We start from the raw sequence: 27,940 nt of genomic DNA on the forward strand, positions 1-27,940 counted from the left end.
TCCTTTAGCAAAGTTTTAATAGTCCTCAAAATAATCACTTTTTGAGCAGTAAAACTAAAAAATAGTCATATATACCAAGTGAAGCTGAAAAGCATGAACTTCAAAATGAACAAGAAAGATTTTTAGAGTCTCTTGTATTGAAAGATCGTACGTATACCTGCCATTTATCACTTAATGCAAAGGATAAACAAACTTGTCTTTGTTTTTCTCCTAAAATATATTTAAATTAATGTATGGGGACAGTCTTTTTTTTCTAATGTTTTACTAGGTTTTGTTATTTTAATGGCTTGAATATAAGATTGCTTTTATAGACTAGTGACATCTGGCTCCAAGTGAAAACAGTGAATCATACGGGGGTTCCGTTTCTGTTCAGAGTGGCTGATGGACTCTGAAAGGGGAGTGTTGACTGAGATGGACGGTTCTTTTCAGCTCTCACACTTGGCTTTTTTGCAGGCTGGAAGAGAATCATCATCTGCTTCTGATGTCCGAGGTTTCTTCACCGTGGAAATAATTCCAAAAGCAGTTTTTCTAGTTTCTATAAATCAAACAGGGAAACCAAAGTGCTTAAAGTTAAGATATGATTTAAAGAGGTGGTATAACAAGCATCCCCATGTTCAGTTCAGTTCAGTCACTCAGTCGTGTCCGACTCTTTGCAATCCCATGAACTGCAGCACACCAGGCCTCCCTGCCCATCACCAACTCCTGGAGTTTACCCAAATTCATGTCCGTCAAGTCGGTGATGTCATCCAGCCATCTCATCCTCTGTTGTCCCCTTCTCCTCCTGCCCCATCCCTCCCAGCATCAGAGTCTTTTCCAATGAGTCACCTCTTCCTATGAGGTGGCCAAAGTACTGGAGTTTCAGCTTTAGCATCATTCCTTCCGAAGAAATCCCCATGTCACTTACAGCATAAGTAAATGATAAACCTGTATGAACTGCTGTGAGTGCTGATGCCATTTACTGCGATCACCTTTACCTGCCCCTAGCTTATACAAATATCAGTATATTATTAACATCTAGTTCATTCCAAAGGGACTACCCTCAAGGGTAAAATTACAGGGCAAGTTATCTCCAACGGTCTGTCTCTAATGGCATCTCATGTAGCCAGAAACCAAGTTTCAGAGGTTGGGGCAGCACATGCGTAAAGTGTGGTAGAGATGGATGAGCCAGGACAGCAAGTGCAACAGTCAGCCGTCCTGATCCATGGTGGTGTGTGTGCTCACTTCATTTTATGGTACAGACCATTCACTATCTGTGTCCCTCACTAGATCATGAGTGTCTGTCTGAAGAATCCATCATATTATATGGCCAACATACAGCAATGCCTGGTTATTTAACAAATGTTTAAGAAATACTTGTTGAGTGAATAAAGAATAATACACATGGTTATTGATCTCTTTTGTGTTGTTGACAATGGACAAAGAAGAATGGAAATTATTAGATGTTTAGGTCAGGCTGGCAGCAGAGTTCAACTTCAGTCTAGCTAACTTCTGCTAAAAATGTACTAAGGGGCCAGGCACTGTGTTATCTACAGAGGATTCTGAGAAGCCTAAACAGTGCTTCTTTCTACCCATACTGACAGCACATCAGGGGCAAATATAATAGTATAGTAGGAATGGAGACCCCACGAGAAGTAACCCTGCCTGGAGGAATCAGGACGGTATCACAAAAGAAATAACACTATCATAAAAGAAAGAAAAGAAAAAGGAAAGTTTTCCTTTGCAAAGATATGGAGAGAGAGATAAGAAAATAATACGTAGGAGACAAGATGACTGGTGTAAAGGAGGAGTGTGAAAAAATCAGGGGAAACAAGGCTGGAGGGGTCGTTTGTGAAAGGTCACAGTGCCACGAAGAGATTTAAACTTAGTCCTTAGGAAATGGGGAAGGATGAGGGAGGAAGCAAGACCTTTTGGTGACAAGAGATAAAATCAAAGGGACTTGATAAACACAAATTTAATTAAGACATTTCATGTAATAGAAAGTAAAGTCATTTCTAAAAAGTTAAATATTACCTTCTCACTTATCAAGATTAATTTACTAAGTCTACTAAATTTCTGTCAGTTATTTAAAAGCATTTTAATTTATAACAGGGACAAAACTTCTCTCAAGGTCATTACAACACCAACATAATGAGAGAACCTCAAAACAAACAGAAATTGCCTTAAATTTGCATTTCACCAAGAAAAATGTTACAGATGTTTATTTTATCACTATGATTATGAGTAATAGTCTAAAAATCAGCAGAATAAATATAAAAATTAAATTGTGAAAAGCAATTAACAAAAATGTTTGTAACAAAAAGGATTAGTTTCAAAATTATTTTAGTTCTATGTCAGAAATATTTTTTTTAATCACATGAACATTTACTTCTTAATCTAAGCCAACAAGATTATAAATCACTGAAAAACAAGATTTTTATATAGTTACTAAAGTAACTCTTTTAGACCCTAAACCTCTTTTCTCTGTCTTGACCTTAAAATTGCTATTCACTGGCTGCTAGAAGCCCACAGGACTCATCTAACTTTGATTCTTTATAGCAAGCCTTCCAATGTGGAGAAGGCTTTCAACTCTTCTGTTTTCTAGGTATCTACTCCTGCACTGTTTTCAACAATTGCTCTCATGATAGGGTTTTCACACCCTCCAAGAATTAACCATCTTTTGGTAGTGCTTCTGTGCAGTGGTGCCCTTAAATGTGGCACTCAGGATGACGCAGGTGCCAGTTGGGTCTTACCAGTACAGAGGATGACAGTGAGGCTTTGAATCCTCTTGCCTTAGAATAGAGTAATTCTTTTCATGTAAACTTAGGCTCTCACTGTTTCCACTGTTTCCCACATCTATTTGCCATGAAGTGATGGGACCAGATTCCATGATCTTAGTTTTTTGAATGTTAAGTTTAAGCCAGCTTTTTCACTCTCTTCTTTCACTTTCATCAGGAAACAATGGAAGCAGTCAGAGACTATTTTCTTGGGCTCCAAAATCACTGCAGATGGTGACTGCAGCCATGAAATTAAAAAGACGCTTGGAAGAAAAGCTATGACAAACCTAGACAGCATATTAAAAAGCAGAGACATTACTCTGCCAACAAAGGTCTGTCTAGTCAAAGCTACGGTTTTCCAGTGGTCATGTATGGATGTGAGAGTTGGACCATAAGGAGTGCTGAATACTGGAGAATTGATGCTTTTGAACTGTGGTGTTGGAGAGGACTCTTGAGAGTCCCTTGGACAGCAAGGAGATCAAACCAGTCAATCCTAAAGGAAATCAGTCCTCAATACTCATTGGAAGGACTGATGCTGAAGCTGAAGCTCTAATACTCTGGCCACCTGATGCGAAGAACTGACTCTTTTGAAAAGATCCTGATGCCGGAAAAGATTGAAGGCAGGAGGAGAAGGGGATGACAGAGGATGAGATGGCTGGATGGCATCACTGACTCAATGACATGAGTTTGAGTAAACTCCGGGAGTTGGTGACGGACAGGGAAGCCTGGCATGCTGCCGTCCGTGGGGTCACAGAGAGTTGGACACAACTGAGTGACTGAACTGAACTGAACCTTAGGTTGAATTAATAATCCTAGTATCCCACCACACGACTGTCTCATTGATCCCAATGTCAACTAAAACCACGGGAACTACAATTTATCCTATAGATGTGCTATTAATTCTACAGGGACAGAGAGCATAAACTAGGACTGTCAGGGGCACAACTAGAATGACTGGGAATGCTATTAGAGTCCACAAGACTTCTTTTAGTTTAGCTTCCATAAAAACCTAGCTTTAGATATAGCTTATGTTGAATAGCTGAGGTTCTTGAAGTCAAGAGTAGATCTTCATATTTTTCCCTATTAAATTTTTAAAATTAGTTTCCCTTCTTTGTCTTAGTCTGTTTTAGACCACTAATTGTTACCCAAAATCTTGATGATACTTAAACGTTCCCTTAAGATAGACAAAAATAATGGCAGAACCACCAGTTTGAACTATTTCCTAATTTCAGAAAATCTTGATAAAAGTTCTAATGTGGTCATTCCCAGAGCTTATATGATGGGACTAGGTTATGTATATAATAAAAGAATCTCAAACTAAAAATGTTGAAAACAAAAGCAAAATCATCTAATTCGTGGTAAGTCAATACAGCAACCAGTTCTGCCAAGCAGAAATCAGATCATTAAAATCCAGACATAGTATACAAGCCCTCAGTAACTACTCTTTTAACCTAGTCTTAACTACTCTTAAATAACCTAGTCTTTATGTATCAACCAGTTCTGAAGCTTAACACGCATGTGGATAGTATCAAGTAGACTGCTTCCTGACCATTACCACTACTACTAAAATTTACAAAGAGAATGCAGATAAAAACAGCAGATCAAAAGTACACATTTTTTTCCTTTTAAAAAGCCTCTTTTTCATTCTCCAAAGTCCTGGCATATCAAACACTTCTAATTCAACTTTTATCATCTGATGAATAATAAATTCAGTGCCTTCAAGCAGCAGAATTAGGGTAAGGAGGTAGATATATGTAAATGAAATGTGAGTTAAAAAAAAAAAAAACATGAAGTCTATGCATACTTGAACATGGAAACAAAAAATGAGAAAAGAACCACAAGATGTAATAAATGTGCAACGTTGTGATCTGAGTTTGCTGGCTAGATCTTTAAAAATGTATTCGGTGCTTTTGTGTTCCTCATCAATGGCTTAACATGTATTTTTCACTTTTCACTTCTCTCAATCAGTGATTTTCAGCAGGGAAAGCATGTCCCTCTGGAGAAGAAAGGGCAATTAGAGGCCTATCAAAATGTAGACAGGGATACATATGTAGAGCTTGAAAGAACGCATTCAACACTCAAGGCAAAGTGTATTCATTCCACACACTACAGAACATAAAGCCTGAAGTGAAGGGCAAGAAAAGCAATGATGCACACGGCTAGTGGGTTCAGAAAAGATGATTTTAAAGGAACTCTGAGGGGCAGGATAATAAAAGTTGATATGGCTCAACTGTTTGACAGAAATGACTGGCTCTTAACATGACCACTCTGATTCTGTTGGAAAAACGTGCTCACCTCCATGCAGAAGCACTGCCCGGCAGTTGGTGGACACTGCGGCCTTCGCATCACTTTCAGACAGCCCAAACAGCAACCCTCTGGGTGTCGTTAAAGATTTCAGCCCAGAATCAGCCGAGGACACCAGACCAACAGAAACATAACCAACAATGCCAGCTGCCCTGGCACTGAGAGAGACACTTTAATTTTACAGTTCTTAGCCTAAATGGAAAAAGCATTTGAGAAAAGACTCATTTAACTCTAAACTTTTACTCTTCCCCCCTTTTCTACTTTACCCTTCATCCAGAAAACAAAAGGATAAAGCACTTTAAGCCTGATGTAATTTGTTTTTGAAATTCTTAGTTGATAGACTTATAGTTTTAAAACTCTTGTTAAAGTTTAATATACTAAATTCAAATTTCCTAAAAGAAAATTGCAATGACTTCTTATTCAGAAAAGGATACAAGTTTGCCACATCGTATGGGCCTCTTATTTCTAAAGGCTAAAATAAAATGAACAAAAAATAGATATGAGAAAAGTTATTCATAACATTTCAATGACTTCATCTGCAGTAAATAGGATGCTTAAGTATCTAAAAATAAAGAAGTCAACTGCATAAATTTAAGTCGTTATAATTTTGATGGGTTTCTTACATTTTTGAAAATATAAAAGATCCTTGAAAAGCATTTTACAACAATATGAAGGAAAGACTATTTATATAGACAAAATTTGAAGCCCCAAAAGAATGGGGATAAATAGGGATAAAATTGCTTTTCAGCAATTACAATGAGCAAATGAAGTTAAAAATGAAAACACAACCTTTTATTACATTACTATTTTAATTTCTACCCTAGAAACCTTTTAGTTTTAAAACTTGAAAAGTGAAAACAAAGTACTTAATGCCAGACTTACCCTTTCTGCAGCACTAGATATAATTACATTCTACAAAACAGAAAGTAATCAACATTAATCTTAGATAAATGTGGGAAAAAACTGAAGAGTCTTACAATACAAATAACCAGCAATCAAATTTTTAACATAAACACCAACTTCTTCTTAAGATAAGGTACATAATTAAAGTGATGGATGAAAGACCTCATGTCAAACTAAAAGCAGCCTAAAATAAGAAACAGAACAGGCCTTCCCAACAGATCTTAGGAAAGATGAATCAGTTTAAAAAACTAGTTGAAAAGGGCATGTAACCTTAATTCAACTCAATGATGACAAATAATTGCTCTCCAGACTATTCTTTCACAGGAGGTAAATGGCCAATTCTTTACTGAAAGATAAAGACTTTCAACACATCTTCCCCACTTCGTGTTATTTTTCCCTAGAGCATTTTTCTCTCTCTTAAGACCTGCAGAGCCTGTTGAAATGGTAGAATTTGTTCTTGGGCCTTGAGAACTTTTTGCTCTAAGGATCAGCTGGATAACCCCAGTATATTAATAATAAACAATCAGATTTGAAAACCATCCTAAAATTATGGAACCATACCTTTCCTTTGCAGACCTGCATCAAATTGAGGGCGTTGGAAATTGTGTACCTTCTCATCGTAGAGTCTTTGATAGCAGGGCTATAGAGAAGTTCAAAGCCCACTCCTCGGTCAATTGCCTTCATGGGAAACGAAGAAGAGAAAACTGTTAAGGCTAACACACACTGTCTTACTTTATTTTCACTGAACTTCCCTCTCACCTCCTTCCTCACCCTGTCCCTCCTCGCCTAACTCCTGCATGTCCAGGTATAGCTTTGAAAAAAGGCATATTTGTGCCCGGATGGCACCATCCATGGGAGGAAAAAAGACCTTTGGCTCTATTTGGTCAACAGAGTTTATCTGAGCTGTGGGGAAGCTGACTTTATATAAACAGCCGAGGAGAGCAACGTCCCAGTGGCGTGGCAGAAGGGCTACTACTCCATGAACGATCAAAAGGAAATCGGAGACGTGTTCCCTACACGCAGGGTAGACTGTCTGCAAATGTAGTAAACCAACTAAGTTGATCCAAGAATGAAGAACTCAAAAACATTCTAAGAACAGGAGTAGAAGGCGTCTAGGGTAAGTGATTTAGTGTGAATATGCTAAAGAAAGAAACACAAACAGCCAAGAAGTGCTATGTGCCAGGCACTGTGCTGAGAGAGTCTTATGTATTTATTCAACACCCACAGTGCCTAGAAAGCACTATGGCAGAGACAGCTAACTGTCCCGCCCTGATCTCCCCATTTTCTTTATTAATGGAGTCAGTATCTTAAGCGGGGCTCATGAATGCCCAGCAAAAACAAGGAAAGCAGCCTGCATCCCTGACAATATTGCCCAGCTTGCAAGCTTGGCCTTCTACATGAGAAAAAGAAACTTTCTTGTTTAAGGTGTTCTTAATAGGGTGGAATCCACAGGTATCCACAGGTAACACCTTATTTAAAAATTTTAGATAGATGAAATACAGACTCATTACCTGAGCTCCTGCTTATAAGATGATTTTAATGCGAACTGCCTTAAGCTCATCAACTGATTGTTCAGCCTGGAAGAGGTGGCAATGGGACTAAATCCACCACTACACTATTCTGCTTCCCTGAAGAGTGATTTGCATCTTCATCCATTTACAAGAGAGGGGTTTCAAGCCAGCTGTGCAAGGGAATGATGAGCAAAAGCTTACATGGTTCTTCTCTTCTAAAAACTTCCAGTTTAGTGGGGGAGACCATCAAATAATTACACAAAAATTAAAAACTTCCACTGTGCTAAGTGGAGAAGCAATGGCACCCGACTCCAGTACTCTTGCCTGGAAAATCCCATGGATGGAGGAGCCTGGTAGGCTGCGGTCCATGGGGTCGCTAAGAGTTGGACACGACTGAGTGACTTCACTTTCACTTTTTACTTTCATGCCTTGGAGAAGGAAATGGCAACCCACTTTAGTGTTCTTGCCTGGAGCACCCCAGGGATGGGGAGCCTGCTGGGCTGCCGTCTCTGGGGTCGCGCAGAGCTGGACACGACTGAAGTGACTTAGCAGCAGCAGCACTGTGCTAAGTAAAGTCAAGGAGAAGTCTAGGTGTAGGTGAGGAAGGACTTAAATCAGTTAAACAGCAGAAGAGTGAAGCACTTGCGCAAGGCAGGCTGCGGGGAGGGGTATATGAAGAGGCTCTAGGGTTGGAGGGAGTGGTGGAGCATGTGGAGAAGGTCAAAGGCTGGGGAGGAGAGAATGAGGAGAGACCTGTGGTGGGACTGGAGGCTAGAAGAGGATGGGTAGGGCCAGCAATGCCGGTCTTTAGAACAGAGACAGAATTAATCTTAGTAGCCACACAGAGCATCTATGGATTTTCTCATGGAGGTGATGACTGGAGTCACAATGGCTGCAGTGGTCTTTTGAAGGAACAAAGTAAGTAAAGCAGGCAAAGACCAGGAGGTAGATGGGCTGAGACCTGTCCAGCTAGGACGGCTGGAGGTCTATTCCTGAGTGTAAAAAGTAATGCAAAAAATCTGTCTTCTGAATACAGACTTCTTTTCTTCCATCCCCTAATCTTCCCTTTCCTCTTCTTGCTGCCTTGAGGTGCCCAGATTTTATTTTAGCTTCCCTATATACCTGATCCTAGTTTAATTAGCATTTACACCCTGTCTTCCACACTGCAACCTCCCCCTCTCTCTTTTTCAGACAGCTTCTTCCTGCCCCCAATTCTTTGTCTTGTGTTGATTATATCTGGGAATGATGTCTGTTATGATATTCTTTGTGGCACAAAGATATACCACATTCTCCCTGTCTAGCTTGGACATCTGGAAGCTGGCATCATGATACTTCTCAGTAACACAGAGCTGTTCTTTTATATAAAAAGCATTTAATACATTAATATTCTGAGGGAATAAATAGTAGCTTATGGAAAAGAGGTCATATGATAATGCTGTTCACTATGGATTATCCACCATAAAAGAAACCAGGGTTAACTTGGCAAATTGAAATTCACAGACAAACCAAATCATGTCTTTCAACCATATTCTCAACTATCCCCCTGGCTGTTTCTCTAACCAAAACTACTAATTAGCCAAAGAGGCTTACTTACATGTACTTCTTTTCCTCATCCCTCTAGCTGCTGAACTACAGTACAGGTCGGTAAGAGGAGAAATAGAAGATGCAGGTGACACACAGAACTAGGTGACCAGGTCCCAAAGTATTCTTGCTTCTCCCCCACCTCCCGCCCCCCTGGGGACCAGAGCAAAATAAAAACAATTTTTTTGGGCGTGGAGAGGGTTAATGGACATAATTATCCACTTAATTATTTTTTAAGAAAGAAGTTCTGATTCTGATCTTAGTACATTAGTCAAATTCACTTTTAAAATGGAAAGAAAACTCAGAAACTGAAGATAATGTGCTACTGAAGGCTGTGAACACTTCTTTCACAACACTTTATTTAAAAATTTTAGATAGATGAAATACAGACTCATTACCTGTGCTCCTGCTTCCAAGCCCATTTTAATGTAAATTGCCTTAAGCTCATCAACTGATTGTTCATAACAGCCTTGTCATAAGAAATGCCAGCGCGTGCTTGATTAGCTTTTGTTTGCATCTCTGACCAAAGGTTCTGGAATAAGCAGATATTTCTCTACTAATGAGAAGTAAGTCATAACGATGCTACAAACCAAGAGCAGGTGTGTGACATGTGAAGAGAGGTAGTGGTGGCACAATCCCAAGAACTAAAGCAAAGCTTAAGAGAAAGAAGAGAGAAAGAAAATAGGGGGCTGATTACTGGGACAATATACAGATTCCCTGTTTATTTCCTAAAAATTAGTTCCTTACTGAATTGCAAAGGAGGACACTCTTGGTGTATCATTCTTGAGACAGGTAACTCGTTCATACGATTCACTATCAAGTAACACAAGAAAGCAACAGAGAGTCTTAATTGCCTCTCTGCCCCTGTTTGCCCCACCCCCGTCTCCGATAATCACACTTATTCATTTCTTACGTCTTTTCCCAGAGTTTCTTCATACAAATATAAGCAAGTATGAACAACATCTGTTTTCCTTTTTTACCCCAAAGATAGCATACTACATTGCGGTTCTGACGTGAAGGGCTCTCCATGTCAGCTCCTACCTTCAGCACTGCTTTAGAGCTGCAGTACTCCACGGCAGAGGTAAGGCACGCTTAACCAAGCCTCTCATAGCTTTGAGTTGTTCCAGTATATCTGTAGAATAAATGCTAAGGTGGGATTTCTGGGTATTACAGGTTGAATTGTGTCTCTTATGAAGGTTATGTAGAGGTCCTAATACTCAGTATTTAGGATGTAACCTTATTTGGAAACAGGGTCACCATAGATGTAAATTAAAATGAAGTTTTACTGGAATAGGGCGGACTCCTATTCCAGTATGACTGGTGTCCTTACAAGATGATGACCACATGAAGACATAGAGACACGCGGTAAAGACAGGCAAAATCAGAGCTACGCAGCTGCAGGCCAACGACCACCAAAGACTGCCAGCAAATCACAGAAAGCTAGGAAGAGACAAAGTAGGATCCCCCTACTGGTCTCAGAGGGAGCATAACCCCATGTCTTGATTTCAGACTTCCAGTCTCCAGAACTGTGAGTTGACGCATTTCTGTTAGTTTAAGCCACCCCATTTGTGGTACTTTGTTATGATAACCCCAAGCAACTAATACACTAGGTCAGAGGGTAAAGCATGCATAATTTTCATAGCTGTTGCCAAATTATCCCCTCCCTCATATGGACTGCTCCACTTACACAGTTAAAATCAAAGTATGAGAACCCTTGCTTTCCCACAGCCTTACAACCATGTATCATCAAACTTCTGGGTTTGTGCCAATCAGATAGATGATTTTTGATGTGAATTTCTCTTAGCATGATGAATTTAAGCATCTTTTCATATGTTAACAGCCTATTTGTATTTCCTTTCCTGTGAAATGTCCTTTTCATATTCTTAATCCATTTTTTTGGATTGAACATCTCTCTTTTCTAAGCTTATCAACTTCTGCATGCATGCTTAGTGGCTCAGTCATGTTTGACTCTTTGTGACCCCATGGACTGTTGTCTGTCAGGCTCCTCTGTTCATGGGGATTTTCCAGGCAAGAATACTGGAGTGGGTTGCCATGCCCTTCTCCAGGGGATCTTTCCAACCCAGGGATCAAACCCAGGTATCCCGCATTGAAGGTGGATTTTTTTACCGTCTGAGCCACCAGGGAAGCCCTATCAACTTCTAGGAGCTCTTTATATATTAAAGAGACTAGCCATTTGTCTATGACATAAGTGAAACTATTTCCACCAGTCTGTCATCAGTCTTTCCACTCTGTTTCTGATGGGTGGTGGTGTTTTTTTTTTGCCACACAGACATTTTTTGATACTGCCAAGTTTGCTGGCCCTGCTCCAAGCACTAGATCCATAAAGTACGTAACACATTTAGGTTCACAGTATGTGTGATGAAAAATAAAGTTTATAGAGCAGTCACACCCAACTCAAGGATATATGGAAAGATTCCTGGAACAACCTCATTGCTTCAGATACTATTTACTGGATTTCTTTCAGTGGGCACTAATTGGACCAAGAAGACAAATGGATTAGAGTTAGAGAAAATGCTGAAGGGAAAACTTCACAAAGAGAGCATGAAAATAGCTCAAAAAACTTTTAGTTGTTGTTCAATGGCAAAACACTGTTTAAAAAAAAATCAAAATGAAGGTGAAGATAGGTGTTGCTTAAAGAAAATTCTTCTCAAAACCTGAATTCATAAAGATATTTTAAAATATGAAATTACTCTGTGCTTAACAAAGAGCTCTGCTGTAATTTTAAATAACATTTCTCAAGAGGAAAATGACAGCAGATTTAGAATCAAAGCTTGAGTACAAATCCCAAGTTAACCTTTGAGAGAGATGTGTACCTGTTGTGAGATGCAAGCTACCTGAGTCTCAATTACATCACCTGCATAATGGAGAGAATTCACATCTACCCCACCTTAAAGCTGTGGGCTGAGAGCAAGTGTGAGAGAGCTTAAACCTTAAAATGCTATTAGAGGTCATTTGGTTATCCAAGAAAAGGAGCTGAATTCAACTTTCTTGAAACCCAACTATAATACGATAAAATGATTCTATTACAAGTTACTTAGACTTTAGAGGAGGTTTGTAGGAGATTCTAGAGGGAATTAACATAACTGAAATTATGGTGCCGTAAGCATGTGGTGAAGATACCAAGAGGGATGAAAGCTGCTAAAAATTATATATAAGGAATGCTTTGGTATGTCTTAGCTCCTGGGCCCTGCTTCATAATTGCAACCTTCTTTTACTTCTTAAAGCTGTATTGAGGGATGATTGAAAAATATGATGTATATATTTAAAGTATATAATGTGGTCATTTGATATACAAATACTCTACATCAGGGGTGCCCAGGCCACGGACCAGCAGCAGTACACGGCCTCTTAGGACCCAGGTCACACAGCAGGAGATGAGCGGCAGGCCAAAGTGAAAACATCTATCCCCTCCCCAAGCCCCGAGTCCATGGAAAAACTGTCTTCCAAGAAAACAGTTCTTGGTGCCAAAAAGGCTGGGGACCATTGCTCTACAATGTAGAATGATTACCAAGATCAAGATAATTAACACAACCATCACCTGATATAGTTAACATTTTTTTCTCCTGTGTGAGACTGCTTAGGATCTTCTCTCAACTACTTTTAAGTTACAATACTGACTATTACCCACGGTCGCCCATGCTGTATATTAGAGCCTCGGAACTAGTTCTTTTTCTAAGTGAAAATCTGTACCCTTTGACCTAAAATCCCAACTTTCTGAGCTGATAATTCTCACATGCCTTACGGCCAGGAGGTCAAGACTAATGAATTAAGTATCTTACTGCTCATTTTTTTTTTTCACCACTCCATCCAAACTAAGATCTGTACCCAATACTGTGATCCTTATAAACCAAGCTAACAACTTATCATGGTCAAAGACAAATTCATTCTAAGGGCCAAAAGAGCATGCAAGGACCAAGACTTCAGACTAAATTGTTCCCCACGTTCACTACATCTTCTATATTTTCATGGGGAATGTATTTCCATACTTTAAGGATACAGTTCCAAATCCATAATAGGTATAATTATCAGGTATAAATAATATACACACATCTATACAACTACTCTTTACCCTGTACAACAAACTCAGTAACTTTTATTGTATCAATATGCTTCTAGCTTTTAAATTTAGTTAATTTAACTTTTAATTCCAGTTTCTCTTAAATGAAAAAGAGGTGAATGAAATTAACAGGGACTCTTCTGCTTCCTGACCAATTCACACCGCAGCCTACTTATACACTAGACAAAGACTAAAAATAAGGCTGCACAGCCTTCCCTCCACTCCATCATCTAGTTTTTATTAAACAACATATGTAAAATGTTCACACCAGATTTTAAAAAAAGCAGACAGTGTGTTAAATACTGCATATCCGTCTCACTTGTCAAATTTTTACTTTTCAGAATTCTTACATTGAAAAATGTGGGAATGTGGCCAAAAATACCCATCAAAAAATAGTACCTTCCTGACCTTACAGATGGAACTGGAAGGTGGGCTGTCCTGGGGCGTCTCCTCCTCATGCCCCAGTGCCCGACTCCTCTCACTGTGGAGGCTGCCTGCTGAGCCCTGACAACAGCTAAGGGTTAATGGCTTGCAGGATTTGCTTGTGTTCCCTAAGTTGCACCTTGACAATATGAAATTAGATGTATACTCATTCAACTGAAAATTTTAGGGAGGACTCATTAAAGAGAAGGTATTGGGGTAATTAAGAAAAGACCATGACACGGTTGGTGCTTCCTAGAAGCTTACAATCTGGGTTGAACAGTAGGGCAGGTTCATAAGAAACCAATAGACATCCCCAAAACTGCCACTGGGTGGCTTAGCATTGTTGTGGGATGAGAGGAATTAAGTGCTGTGAACTGCTGTCCATTCCACGGACTTGGCCTTAGCATCACATGTCACTGTCTCCTCCCAACCAAGAACACAGTATTGTATGTGGGTTTACTCAGGCAAAGTCATCTAAAAAATGGCCTTCCTTGTTCATCAGGGTAAAGAGAACAGTAAAGAAGTTGAAAGTTTAAGAGCAACTTATGGGAAATGCCATTTACATGTAAACTGGAATGGCAAACTGGAGCTGGTAAGAAGCCTTGGCAAACTTCTGGAGACAAAGCCTGCTCCGCAGGGGAGGACCAACACGTGAGGCCAGTAGGACTGTCACCACCTCAGGTACTCTGTTAGTCTGAGCTTTCAACATGGTAGCTAGGGCACATCGGAGGTCTCACCCAATGGAAATCAACCTGGTCTGTCCCAACCCTGGGTCTGAAGAGCTGTACAGCTTCTCCTTGCCTTCATTTCACCATGTTTGACAAGTGAGCTGTTAAAACAACATAGATTTCCAATTCTAAAACGTGATGATTTAGGGCCTTTTTTTAAAAGTGTTTACTCATTTATCTATAAGTATTGGCAAGAACATGGGGAAACAATGATTCGAGCGTGTTGTTATACATATGTTCCGTATATTCTCATTATTAATCAGCAAAGAGCTGTTTAATAGTTTTTCCTTTAAATATATAACTCTAAAATTTTGAATACTTTTCAAAATATTACTCTTGAATGCTTTACAGTAGCATACATTCAGGGGTAGAACATAAGCCATCTTCAACTTTTTCCACACCGGATTCAATTTTTCCATACCATACAGATCAATTTTCTCCTCTTTACCGTCTCTGCCTATTCTCAGCATCAAGCCAGCTCCTTAGCAGCAGAGAGGGAAACAAAAGATTCTCCAGAGACAAATGAATAGGGGAGTTACCTATCCTGAAAAAAACCCATAAATTTTTAATTTTCCAATTCTGACAGGGTTGGGTATGTAATCTAGACTGTTAAACCTTTTTTTTCTCCTTCAACAGCACTTTTTGAGAATGGGAAACAGCTTCAGAAGACTCTGTTCTAAAATAGCATCCTGACTCTTCCCAGGATCCGGTTGCCAATGCAAATAGTTGACAGCTGTGCCAACCTTATAGCTCCCAATGTGAAGCAATCTCACTTTCATGATAGAATAAGACTTATAAAAAGGTGTGACAGATGGAAGATAACGAGTAGAAGAAAATGAGAAAGTATGTAGAAAGGTAACGAGAAAGATTCTATAGAAGGAGACAACGCGGGGTCACCTTCTTTGGTCATTACAAAGCAACGCTGGCTCTTTGTGTGAGCCGGCACACCTCGGTGCAGATTTTAACTGGGCACAGACTACGCCTGCTGTGCTTTCCATTCCCTGCCACCCCACTCCCCTTTCCAGTTTGCTGCTGCCATGAGAACCCTATTTTTTCCCTCCTCCTTTCTTGGCTTCTCTGTCTCCTTAATATGCAACATGCAGACTGTAAGTGTCCATTATTATTAGCTATCCGCTTAGGAAATTTCCTGAGGCCTTTCAAACACACCTTGGTAATTTATTGGTTATTTTTTATATTAAGCTTTCTTTCAGCCTTTAGTCAGCTTGCACAATAAAATCCTTTAAGTTGTCTATTTATTACCAGCCTTTGATTTTTCCCCTCTAAAAACAGCGGTTTCCTCTGCCCCTTTCCCAGCATGTTAACCCACATCTAGAGATTCACATACAGAACAAAGTGTGACACTTACCACATTAATAGGGGGTCTTTTGAAGTAAAATGGTAGCTTCTCTGTCACAGTTATGCAGACTAAATCCACATCTAAATGTGTACAAGCAACCTGTCAAGGAGAAAACACACGTAAAACCAAAAGCAAAACTGGCACATGTTAAGAGTGTGGTAGGGTCAAACATGCCATAAAGAAATGCCAATAGATATGGCTCACTCAATGGACACTGTAGGGTTCTGTGTTCAATGCATCCGTCCAGTTGCAAAACCAATGGTTAGCCATTCACATTTGGTTTGAATGGTTTAGCTGCAATCCAGCTGAAGTAGGGTGGTATGTCTACAGAACATCTCAACAGACATGGTCCAGAGACCCTCTAATCCACGGTCAGCTACACAAGGAGAGGTTGCTAAGAGAGGCTCAATTTCTGGAAGGTTACTTCAGATTGTTCCAGAAAAAGGAAACGGTTCTGATACCCAAAAAAAAAAAGCAAAGCTAAAAGGAACGTATGCATGGTCCACTTTCTCCAGAAATTCTTTATTTTTGTGCCAGCAATTGTCCCACATCTATGGGTCCGATCAGTCTACTGAGTGGTCAAAGAAACACGTGGCACTACCAACAGCATTTTGTTCAAATGCTGATAGAAACAAAGCATCTCCACAAATGGTCAAAGGAGAACTGTTGTAAATCAAATGATTCTGAATGCATTTTTTAAACTGTTAATTTCTCTCCTTTCTTCTCATTTTTACTATTACTTGTTGACACTCTGCATTTACTTCCAAAAGAGATCTGAAACTGCTTATAAAAAAATACATGCAAGACAAAAATAAATGGATAAGGAAACGAGGATAAAAGGAAGAACAGGGAAGGAAAATAAAGCTGAGGAGTGGTTACTAGCTTAAAAGTGCAGGCTAGAAGCTGCACATCCGGCTCTCATTTTGCTATTATTTGATTTACAGAGATAAAAAGAATTGGCTCTTCCCTACCATGACAAAAAATAAGCCTCACTATCAATGCTGGTATAGTCAGGCTTGATGAACAAATTCCAGCTGCCAGGGTGGCTGTGCTGGCAATCTAACATCAGTGGCAATGACCAAGAGAAATGGGTCGAGATGGGGTGACAATGCCCTGCAGGGTAGGCTTGACCTTTAGCAATGACAGGACAGGCACATCTTACACTTTTTCTTCAGAACCCCTGCTCCTCTCACTGCTACCCCCACCTCAGGGTTCCAGGAAGCAGGAAGTGATCCGAGGCTGCCTGGCTTTAAGACAGTCTCAGTAACTTAGTAAGCCTGGGAAGTAATGCTGCTCTGGCAGACACTCGGCTCATAAAGGACCTGTCCCATCCCAACTGCTACAGCTGTCTAACTCATAAAAGTCATTGAAAATTTGCTAAGAATGGATGAGAAAAGCTCTGAATAGCAGGTAAAACTAAAACAAATTCAGCTTCTGTTTGCCATTTTTACACTATCAGACTGGCAAAGATCATAAAGTTTAGTAATATACAGGTGACACAAGAACAAACAAACGGACTCACAGGGTTTTCAGAATCAGTCTCGAAAAGCATTTCGGCAACAGGTATCAAGATTTTACATGCACACATCAGCATATTTCACCTATAGGAAGGTATCCTACAGAGACCAGAAGTACCTATAGGAATGTATCCTATAGAGACCGGAAGTCTGTTCTATAGCTTTATACCCTATAAATGCTTCAGGATATTAGTGAAAGAACATTTGCTGCAGTACCAATCACAAAAGGTTAGACATGAGTAAACATTCCTCAATTTTACTTAAACAAACAGGGTTGCTTTACACAATAGAACACGCTGACTCCTTCTATGCAGCGAGGCACCTCTCAAATGGATATTATGGAACTACTGGCAGGTGAACAAAGCAAGGCGTCAGGAAGGAAGGCAGGAAAGGGAGAGGGGAATGAAGAAGGACTGGGTGAAAATACTCCTGAAAAGGAACCCAAGACCTTCTGACTGTGGTTGCCTCTGAAGAAAAGGGACAAGGCGTTTTAAGTAGGAGGATGGTGTACTTTTCAGCGTACACCTCTTTGCACTCTTTGAATTTATTATTACAAGCACAAATTATTTTTCATTTCAAAAAGCTGATTCATTTCTTAAAAGCCTGTAAAACATTCTTCTCCAGCGTAAAGCTAAATTAGGTTACTTGATTATGTATTGCTCTTTTTTCCCCAGGGTTAATTTAAAGAAAATCCCCTGTGTTGGTTTAAATACATGCATTATAATAAATCTTCAGTTACAAAGGACAGCTCTACTTGGCACCTTAGACTTAAAATGTCTCAAAGCCAGTTCTTTTGTTATTTAGCTATTAATCCAAATGTTCAACTGATACACTTAGGTAACTATAAAATAAGAGCTAATGTTTAATGTTCACATTATAATGAAATACTTTCTAAATCATTAAAAATGATTACATTATGTCCAAATACTTGTGATTAAGAATTTGATTACAGTGGTTTTGGCAGGTTGTATATGAATTCGTATCAACTGTTCTTAATCTTCCTCTGGGCAAAGACTCTTATGAGGATTTAAGGAAGGTATTCCCCAAATGGTACATACACACATACACTTATCTTTGATTTTATGGAACAAGGAGAGTAAGAGGGAGAAGGTTCAGTCTCCCCCAAATCCTTCATGGATGTCAGATTGGTACATCTGGTGTTTTATGCAAGGAAGAACCAGGCTTGCCAGTGAAAAGAGATGCCCATAAATGGATCCTCCCAACCTTTAAACCCATGTTTTAAAAAAAAAAAAAATCCTCCCCTCAAGAATTTGCTTAAAATGGAGATTACCAGGCCCTATTCCCAGCAATCAATTCAGTAAGGAGGGTCTAATCACCTGCATTTCAACAAATTTTCATGGCAAATCTGAGCCAGTGCAGCCAGACCACACCTTAAAAGGAGCCTGGAAAGATCCGCCCTTTTCGGTAGCCCCAGGTGTTAGTACAAAAATGCTCTGCAAAGGGTAAGGGATGGATTTTGGGAGCAGGAAGAAAAGAGAACTTTAATTTTCACTTATTTTTAATTCCTTCTCTTAAAATATTTTGTTCAGTGTGTGTATATTATTTCATAAAGCACACTGATATAATGGAGCATGCAAATAATTTAAAAGAAAATAAATATACCCATCAAATAATTTAAAAGAAAATAAACACATATATTGGGGATGTAGGACCAGTATTTTTTCAAACTGATACAGTACACACTCAAAGTAGATTGGAGGCCGCTGGACTAAACAGGTTGAATTCTCCTCACCCTGTCCAGTCCTAAATGGGAAAAATAATGGGAAAGAATATGAAGAAAAATATGTGTAATTGAATCATTATGCCTCACAGCAGAAATTAACACAACAATCAATTATACTTCAATAAAATTTTTTTAAAAATTCCTAAATGGCAATAACTAACTCAGAAGCTCCTGAAACTTCTATGTAACTTTCTCTGCCACATTCCACAGCCACCCCCATCCCAAGAAGCCCTGGCCAATGGACTCAGCTTACAACCTTTCATCTTTGCCTTATCCCCTGGGGTAACTATAGAGAAAAAGGGTTTATCTATTAGATATCTTTCAGATACTCTGAGTGGAAACTAGTACGTTAATTCCCATGGAAACAACGCTACTTAAGGTGGTTAGATTTCATACTACTAATTGCTAACATGTGTTTAGGAATACTTTTACGATTCATTTTTGAGACCTTAGTTTTAGAATATCCTATCTACAGAGACACTTGCCTACATTCTAAATAATCAACTTATCAAACAAAATCACTTAATAGAACATAACCTGTTAAGCAACAAATTGCTTGCATTTGATCCAATTTCAAGCTTTACGATTGTAAGAAAAATCTTTTTAAATGGATTTTCTATAGAAAACAAGGAGTGCCAACTTCAACTGAATCTTAAAGAATGGGTAAGATATGGAAAAATGTTCTGATTTTAAAAACTTTTTTCTACAGTCAATCCCAAACAAATACTCTGCCAATTATTTATAGCTTTTATCCATCTTCCAGAATATTTCTAACTCTTCCACCCACTATCATGAATTATGTGTTCATATTTCTGACCTAAAATTTGAGAATAATCTGAGGAAAACAGTAAGATAAATTCACTGTATCAAATTATAATGCATTCTAACACCATAGTCCTAGTTCTATGACACGTTACCTGAGGTTTAGAGCAAATCATTTAGCCTGAGCTTCAATTTTCTCTTCTACAAAATGGCGATAATAATAAGCATTCATCCCAATTACCCCTGGGCTGTTTTCTCTAATCAAATAAATGGCTATGGAAATGTAGGATGTATGCTCTTCAAAATCAATTCAAAACACAAGGGTACAATAAAAAATTAGGTATACTATCAACTTTTAATCTACATTATAACCGAGTTGTTAATATTTAATAAAAAACTAAGTTGCTGCTTAACAAATCTGGACATATTCATGTTTCTCTTAAGGGTTTCCATACTGAATCAGAATCCCGTGTGGAACTTAAAAAAAACAGATACCCAAGCTCAACCCCAAAACCTGCCTAATCAGAATCTCCCATGGTGGAGATCTGAGCCTGCCTGATTTTAAAAGGTTCCACAGGGGTCTCTGATGTCTAAGATCCACTCGATCCTACTTCCCTTTTCTCTGAAATGAAATTCTAGGGAATTACTATAACTGAGCATTTCAGAAAAGGAGTCAGCAAAAAAGGGGAATTCATTGCTAACTTGTGCTGTTTCCCTGCATTAATATAAACAATGGAAATTGTGAGTGTACCTCAAAAACTAAATTTATCACACAGAAGTCTCCTTAGTCAACAGCTCCATCTACTGGAATAAACTTAGGGAAAATCTTCTTATAATTTTAGAACAGACTACTTAAAAATCGATTATGTTGTAAAATTAAAACATTAAAGACCAGCTCCATAACACCCCTTTGGTGGATACACTTTTTGGTAGATGGCTATTTTCTTGAACTGAGACAAAGTCAACATTCCTTAATTTCTAAAAGCAGCTATATCTCACTTTACACGGTAAAACATATTCCTGAAAAACTATTATTACAGTTGATTTCTTTTCTCCTGTGATCACTAACAACTCCCAATGTGTTCTGTCTCAAGCTGACAAAATGTATTGAACATATACATTAAACAACTCTGCCTCCTAAAAAGTCACAGAAATGGCCATTTGAAAAGAAATTCATAAAGGTTCTCTTAAACAAAAAGGAACACCAGCAGACAGTTGATTCTGAAGGATATCTAGAAGACCATGATCATGCTAGCATACGGACCACGCCTCTGAGCACACAAAGGAGAAGCGAAGCAGAGAAGGACCTTTTATGTCACAGTAGAATCTCGTGCCTTTCTTCTGTAATACGCAGCAGCAAATAGCAAGGACAGAAACTGAAGTGGTAAAGAATCCACTTGCTAATGCAGGAGACACAGGTTTGATCCCTGACATGGGAAGATCCCACATGCCACGGGGCAACTAAACCTGAGAGCCACAACTTCTGAAGCTGACTTGCCCTAGAGCTCCACAACAGGAGGAGCCACCTACAAGAGAAGCCCATGCAATACTAGGAAAAGCAGCCCCCCGCCCACAGGTAGAGAAAAGTCTGCACAGCAAAGACCCAGCACAGCCAGAAGTATAAAAATAAACAAAATTATTTTTTTTTTAAAAAGAGGAAAACTTGATGGACTCTCTTTGTATCAGCCCATCAAATATCTAGCAGAACAAACAAAACAAAATATGCCACCCAAATACACTCTCAGGCAGTTCCAGGACTCCACATATAAACGAAAAATCCTCAATGTTTCCAGATGAGATCAAACAGGTCATCTACAAAGGTACAACATCAGACTTCTTATGTAAAATAATGAGTACTATTTTCTTTTACTGTTACTTACATGAAAAAGTTTTTCTGTCTTTGGAAAAACTGCAACAATATCATACAGCCGGACTCTTGAAGAAGTTGCTCTCTAGTAAAATGAAAAGAATGTTACCGTACAGGAACAACACAACAACAAATGCTTATGGGATTCTGACTAGTGTCCTGGCTGCACTCACATTTCAATCTTGTAATACCTATAATCTGCCACTGACATTTTTGCCTTGCTTTGTATGTTGACAGAAAAGACTTTCTCAGCACATAAGACTCCAGTTATCAACACCCATCTCATCAATCATCTCTCCTTCCTTCCCACATTATCATGTTTTACCTGTATATCAAACATTTTGTTTGAGACACAAAAATCAAATTAGACAGCTCCTGCTCTTATAAGCTAGCAGAGGAGCTTGACAGAAATTGACTGAGCACCTGCTATATGTAGGGCACTAGGGATACAAAATCATTTAAGGCATGTGTCTGCTTTCAGTGGAGCTTATCATTTTTTGGTGAGACGAGAATTATACATGACTAAGTATGACGTGATTAGGTTCACGATGAGAATACTGTTAAATACAAATTAAACTGCTAGATGTGTAAGAAAATAACCAAGAGCCCTCCGACAGAAGGAGAGAGATTTATCAGTTAAAGATTATTTATAAAAGAAAGTCTCAAACTGATACTGTATGTGTATGCATGTGAAAAGGCTGAAAAAATACATATTCAAGTTTACAATCACTGAATGATGAGATAATATGTGCTATTTCTTCTTTCCCTTTGGCACCTTTTAAATATTTTACCTCTTATTCTGTAAAAAGAAAAAGCAAGATAAAAATTAAAGGAGGAAACAGAACGGGTGAAGAGATGCAGCAGGTACTGGGCTTGAGCAGCTAAGCAAACCCACTGGGCAGATGCATGCCAAGACAGGGCAGGTTCTAGGTCTCAGAAAAAGTCAGGATCCAGTACTCTTTTCCTCGGCTTGACACTCCCACTTGGGATAGGGACTGAAAGGGGCCACCAGGATGTTCATGGTAACGAGAAAAATCAAAGTCTGTGACCATAAAAAGTCACTTCTATGTCTCCCCAGGCTTAGAGAACTGGAATGTAACCTGCAGCTATAAAAAAACCCCAAATTTGGTTTTTCATAATTTCTTTAGCAATGCTAATTGTTAGAAAGGAGGCCAGCCCTTCCTTGATTACTCCTTTTCTATGAGAGAGGAGGCCATTCCAGCTAATGATGAAACAGCTTATGTTCTCAGAGATCTCACTCTCTCCCTCCCTCACTGATTCATCACATCAGCACCAGCTATTTGCAAGTCTCCATTTAACAAACAAAATCTAGACAGCAGGTTCTCACCAGCATCCCAAGCCTCCTGTTCCTCCATGGAGTGAAGTTGGTTAAGCAAAGTTAGCAGCAGACACTGGCTGTATTTTCTCATAGCCCAATCATTCCCATGGAAATGGCTTTTCGTAAGGCAACCAATGACCACCATGTCATTAGGGAACTTGCCTGTCCAAGACACGTTTTAGCCCTTCTCCTCAGGTACGCTGATGTTGCTCACCCTTCTCATGTTCCTCATTGTCCACCTACTCCTCAGATGGCCCGTCTCAGTCTCCCATCCTAGCTCACCCTCTACTCCACCACTGAATATAGATGTTCCTTAGGATTCTGTCCCAGACCTTCTCCTCCCATATTATACTTTGACCAGGGAGTCTCATCCATTCTCATGAGTACAATTACTCTCTACAAGGTGACCACTTCCAAATGAGTATCTTGAATTGCGGTTCCTCTTCTGAGGGCCACGTCCTTTTTTTCCAACTACTCATTTGACAAGCTCCACTTGAACTCTTGCGGCGTCTCTGGTGGCTCAGTTGGTAAAGAGTCTACCTGCAATGCAGGAGACCGGGGTTTGATCCCTGGGTTGGAAAGATCCCCTGGAAAAGGAAATAGCAATCCACTCCAGTATTCTTGAGTGGAGAATTCCAAGGACAGAGGAACCTGGTGGGCTACAGTCCATGGGGTTACAAAGAGTTGGACATGATTGTGACTGTCTTTTCACTGGAACTCTTACAAGAACTTACTGTGTCTCAAACATGATGATCTGACACTTATTTCTCTTTGTATGTTTCATCTCAGGAAATGGTACCATCTACCTATCTGGCTGCTCAGGCCAAAGCAGGGAATCACCACCTTCGATCCAATCAACATCAAATCCTGTCAATCCTCCCCTCCCCCACCTTCCCTTATCCTATCCTTTATCAAATCCCTTCCTTTATCCCCTTTGATCCATTCTCTATAATGCAAATCTCATAACTGTACTCCCTTAGTTAAAACCTTCAAAGGCTTCTTCTAATTGCTCACCCAGACCTACGTTTCTAACATCATCCTAGGTTAAGACAGCTCATCAGGCTCAACTCAACTGGCATTTCATTTCCCACCATGCACCATGTTTTTCTGGGATTTAGAATCTTGCATAATTTATCCTGTCTGGGGGAATATCCTCTCCCTATCTGGCACCAATAACATTCACTGATTTGTATGGCCACAGTTTGAACATCAGCTTCCTCAGCTTGGCCTCCTGTTACACACTCCCAGAACATTCCTTATTTACTATCTCCCACTTTTTAAACATTTTTCCCATTTTCCAAAGGATTATGTCTGTATTACTCATAGCAACATCACCAGTACTCTATGTCTGGGTTGTGTAAATTCAATGAATACCAGTCACTGGAAGACTCTTTAAATCTTTAAAAGCTTTAATCCTTATACATGTGTCATGAATAGAAGAGACTCTATTATACCATGTGAATTCTGAGCTAAGGAGAGCAGTCAAGTGTCATACACTGGGGGTTAGGGAAGATGTAAGAATGAGGTGAGTTGAAAAGCAAGTGTTAAGACCAAGAGAGAAGAAAAATAACTTACCAACACATTACAGTGAGACGGATCCGAAACGATAATTGTTAGTCTAGTTAAAATTTTAATTGGTTTTGATTTTCCCTGTAATAAAAAAAGCACAAAATACAGATGACTGATTTTCCTCCTTACCAGTGGAAAGTACTCATTAAAAGGTACTAACAATACAGAATAGTGAAGATCAGTAAAACCTAGCCCTAACTCTCAAGGAATTTATAATAGAGGTATACTTTGTTTTATTGTGTTTTGCTTTGTTCTGCTTCACTGATATTGCTTTTGTTTTTTTTTTACAAACTGAAGATCGGTGGCAATCTTGTATTGAGCAAGTCTATTATGATGCGTCATTTTCCAACAGCATTTGCTCACTCTCGTCTCTGTGTCACATTTTCATTTTTCTCCCAATATTTCACATTTTTTCATTATTATCATATTTGTTACAGGGATCTGTGATTACTGATTTTGCCTAAGTCCTAATCACTAGACTGCCAGGGAATTCCCTGATCTCTGATGATACTATTGTAATTGTTTGCAGTGTCAAAGACCACACACATGTCAGACATTGAACTTAATCTATTGTTGAAATAACAACAAAGGATTGAGAATATTATATAAACTTTTAGTTAATAAAGCAGTGGCAGGGTATGAGAGGACTCACTCCAATTTTGAAAGAAGATTCACTGTGGGTAAAATACTATCAAACAGCGTTGCATGCTACAGAGAAACTGTACTGAGAGGTTTCATGCAGCAAATTCATCGTTGTCTTATTTTAAGAAATGGCCACAGCCACCCCAGCCTTAGCAACCACCACCCTGATCAGTCAGCAGGCTTTAGCATCAATGTAAGACCCTCCCCTGGCAAAAAGATTATAACTTACTGAAGACTCAGACAATGGTGAGCACATTTTTAAGCAGTAAAATACTTTTTAAAATTAAGATAAACATTGTGTTTTTTTAAGATATAATGCTGCTGCACACTTAACAATGTAAGCATAAACTTAACATGAATCAGGAAACCAAAACATTCGTGACTTGCTTTAATGTGGTAGTCTGGAACCAGACCCACAGCATCTCTGAGGTATACCTGTATAGCTAGAGAAAAAGAGATGTACATAATGTTTCATGGAAAAACTAAGTCTTCATGGAAAGGTAAGACTGGTAGACAAAGGAAGGGGCAGTGCAGGTTAGAGAACCAAACGTATGACTGGGAATGTCTGAACTGGATGAGTACATATTATGTTTCTTAAACAAAGCACTTACCTGTACAATTGGCAAAGTTGTAAAAAGTTCAGAAACAGCTACCGGTTTTTCAATTTCCTATGACAAATAAAGAATAAGTTTTCAGAAAGCTTATTTCTAGCATGCAGAAACCCTAAATAAGCTGTGTGTATGTGCATGCATGTGTTTTTTAATGAAGAAATTTGAAGCCGAGTAGGACAGGAGAACATCAATGGAAAGGGAGGATGAACAACAATTTTTTAGAATGAAACAATCTGTAAGGAACAGTTGTTGGTCTAAGGAGAGATACACATATTTACTAGTATGTTCAGAAGGGCAATCATTCAGTAATGAGTCCATGACAGTAAAATAAAAAAGATTAAATATTGTGATTACAGTTTAAACAACAACAATGCACTTTTAAAGTTACTTAACATCAAACCAACTTTAAGAATCTTTACACCATACGCCAGCACTTCACAAAAAAGTTATCATTTGCACAGATATGTATCAGCTCAACTGTTAACATATAAAATAATGCACAAAGAGTGCTCATTTGTAGCTTCCACATTACCAATACACACAAAATAATTATAAATGCTGGTTATTATTGTCAGAAATCTATTTTACCTGTTTCTTTTCCTTAAATTCAACAACATGATTGATGGCAACAACTGAATAGCCCACTGAAAAGAAAAATTGAACATTCTTGTCAAATACAACAACCTCTTTTACACATAAGCTCATACCAATTCATGTCAAGACTACAAGGTAGAAGAATGGTTATGAGTATGGACTCTGGAGTCAGATTTGCCTGTTCTCAAACCTGAACATTTCCACTTAAAAGTTACTTAACCTTAAGTTTCAGGTTCTTCATCTGCCAAATGGTGATAGTATCAGGATTCATCTCATACAACTGTCATGAGAATTAAGATAACACACGCTGGATGTTTTAGAACAGTGCCTGGCACAGACACTGGGCTTTGTTTGACTTTGGTGATGTATTATCAGCATGACAACAAAGACCCTTATCTTTGCCTATCTTCTTTCAACCATTATTCTTTTTCGTGTCCCTATGTTCATTTTCATCTCATCAAATTTATACTTTTTTCACTATCAACTTCATTCTTACGTTGTTGTCATTTTTTCTGTTGCTTTTTACCCTTTCTACTTCTTCAGAGACCCTTTTGCTAAGGAGAAACAGGATGACCACTAATTCACACCAATGTCCACGTTCTCCTTTGAGCTACCCACCAAGAGACTGAAAACTCTATGAAGCCAGGGCCTGGCTTTATCAGCCTCAACACAGCACTGTTCCGGACATGTGGACTTCAAAAATATGTTTAAATCATGACTCCAATCTTTAAGCTATTTAAACACCAACGGTGACGACAGGATATTAATATTAAAAGATAACGCATATTAAGGCCAAAATAGTGGTCTCCTCCCTCATCAGTTTGTCCAAGGTCCTTTTCTTCGTCTCTCAAATATTTACTGAGCATCCATTACTTAACAGACCCTGAAGAAACCTTTTCTTTTGAAACCCTTCTATCCCCACTTAGCAGTTGCGATTCACTTCAATAATTTAGATGAGGTCTTACCTCTCACGGCTTTTGTTTCCCCTGGATTCAAACAGGAGTAACATTCTAGCCATTCTGCTCTCCTCCCACCTTCCTAGTAAGTCCTCCGCCTCCACTTACTCTCCGTGTAAATAACATTCCAACACTCTGAACCACATGCCCCCTCCCCATTCTCAGGGCCCCCACAGTACTTCTGCATCAGTTTCCAGCATTTGACAGCATCAGGACAATGTCAAGAGACGCAGGAAGGGGCGATATAAAAACCACTCGTGTAGGTGTACACTTGGGAGCCCTGTTTTCTTCTATCCATCAGCTGTGAGGCCCATGCAGATCCCCCGCCATGTCAGGGCCTCAGTTTCCTCAATTCCCAAGACAGAAGGAGCTGGACTGGGTAACGTCTCCCCAGTGCTTTCGAGTTTCCCGCGGGTCAGAGCAACACCGCAGGGGCATCAGTTTCCAAGGACACGCCGGAGGCCCCAGGACACCAGAACTAGGCCCGCCGGGTCTCTCCAGAGCATGGCTCGACAGCCTAGGGACAGCGAGACAGCGCAGGCACGGGGGCCCGCGAAGCCCGGGAGACTCACGGTGAGCAGCGTTCTCCACGAGCCCACGCAGCGCCTTCAGGTCGGAACCCGCCCGCAGGTCCAAATCGGCAAACACCGCCATGCTGAAGTCACGTGAACCCTGGCGCCGGCGCAGCCTCTGGGCCCCGC

The 27,940-nt window shown here is 39.4% G+C and overlaps 1 protein-coding gene across 1 annotated transcript; it reads right to left on the reverse strand.

The window, feature by feature from the left end:
• RPP30 (ribonuclease P/MRP subunit p30) lies at positions 1-27,940 on the reverse strand. The gene is made up of 11 exons (XM_005896317.3): positions 27,812-27,940; positions 26,278-26,333; positions 25,690-25,746; positions 24,443-24,517; positions 21,542-21,613; positions 15,648-15,737; positions 6,522-6,638; positions 5,940-5,969; positions 5,492-5,529; positions 5,049-5,128; positions 1-535 (listed from the first exon to the last, which is right to left on the reverse strand). The coding sequence occupies exons 1-11, from the start codon at positions 27,891-27,893 to the stop codon at positions 426-428; spliced, it is 807 nt and encodes a 268-aa protein (XP_005896379.1). The 5' UTR covers positions 27,894-27,940; the 3' UTR covers positions 1-425.

The sequence above is a fragment of the Bos mutus genome, chromosome 26, assembly GCF_027580195.1.
Source record: "Bos mutus isolate GX-2022 chromosome 26, NWIPB_WYAK_1.1, whole genome shotgun sequence".
Lineage (NCBI taxonomy): Eukaryota > Metazoa > Chordata > Mammalia > Artiodactyla > Bovidae > Bos > Bos mutus.

Coding starts and splice junctions, on each gene's coding strand:
- RPP30 (XM_005896317.3), bottom strand. CDS start 27,893: ATGGCGGTGTTTGCCGATTTGGACCTGCGGGCGGGTTCCGACCTGAAG. Junction 26,334..27,811: donor CGTGGAGAACGCTGCTCACC/GTGAGTCTCCCG, acceptor TTTTCTTTTCAG/TGGGCTATTCAGTTGTTGCC. Junction 24,518..25,689: donor CAACTTTGCCAATTGTACAG/GTAAGTGCTTTG, acceptor TTTTTATTACAG/GGAAAATCAAAACCAATTAA.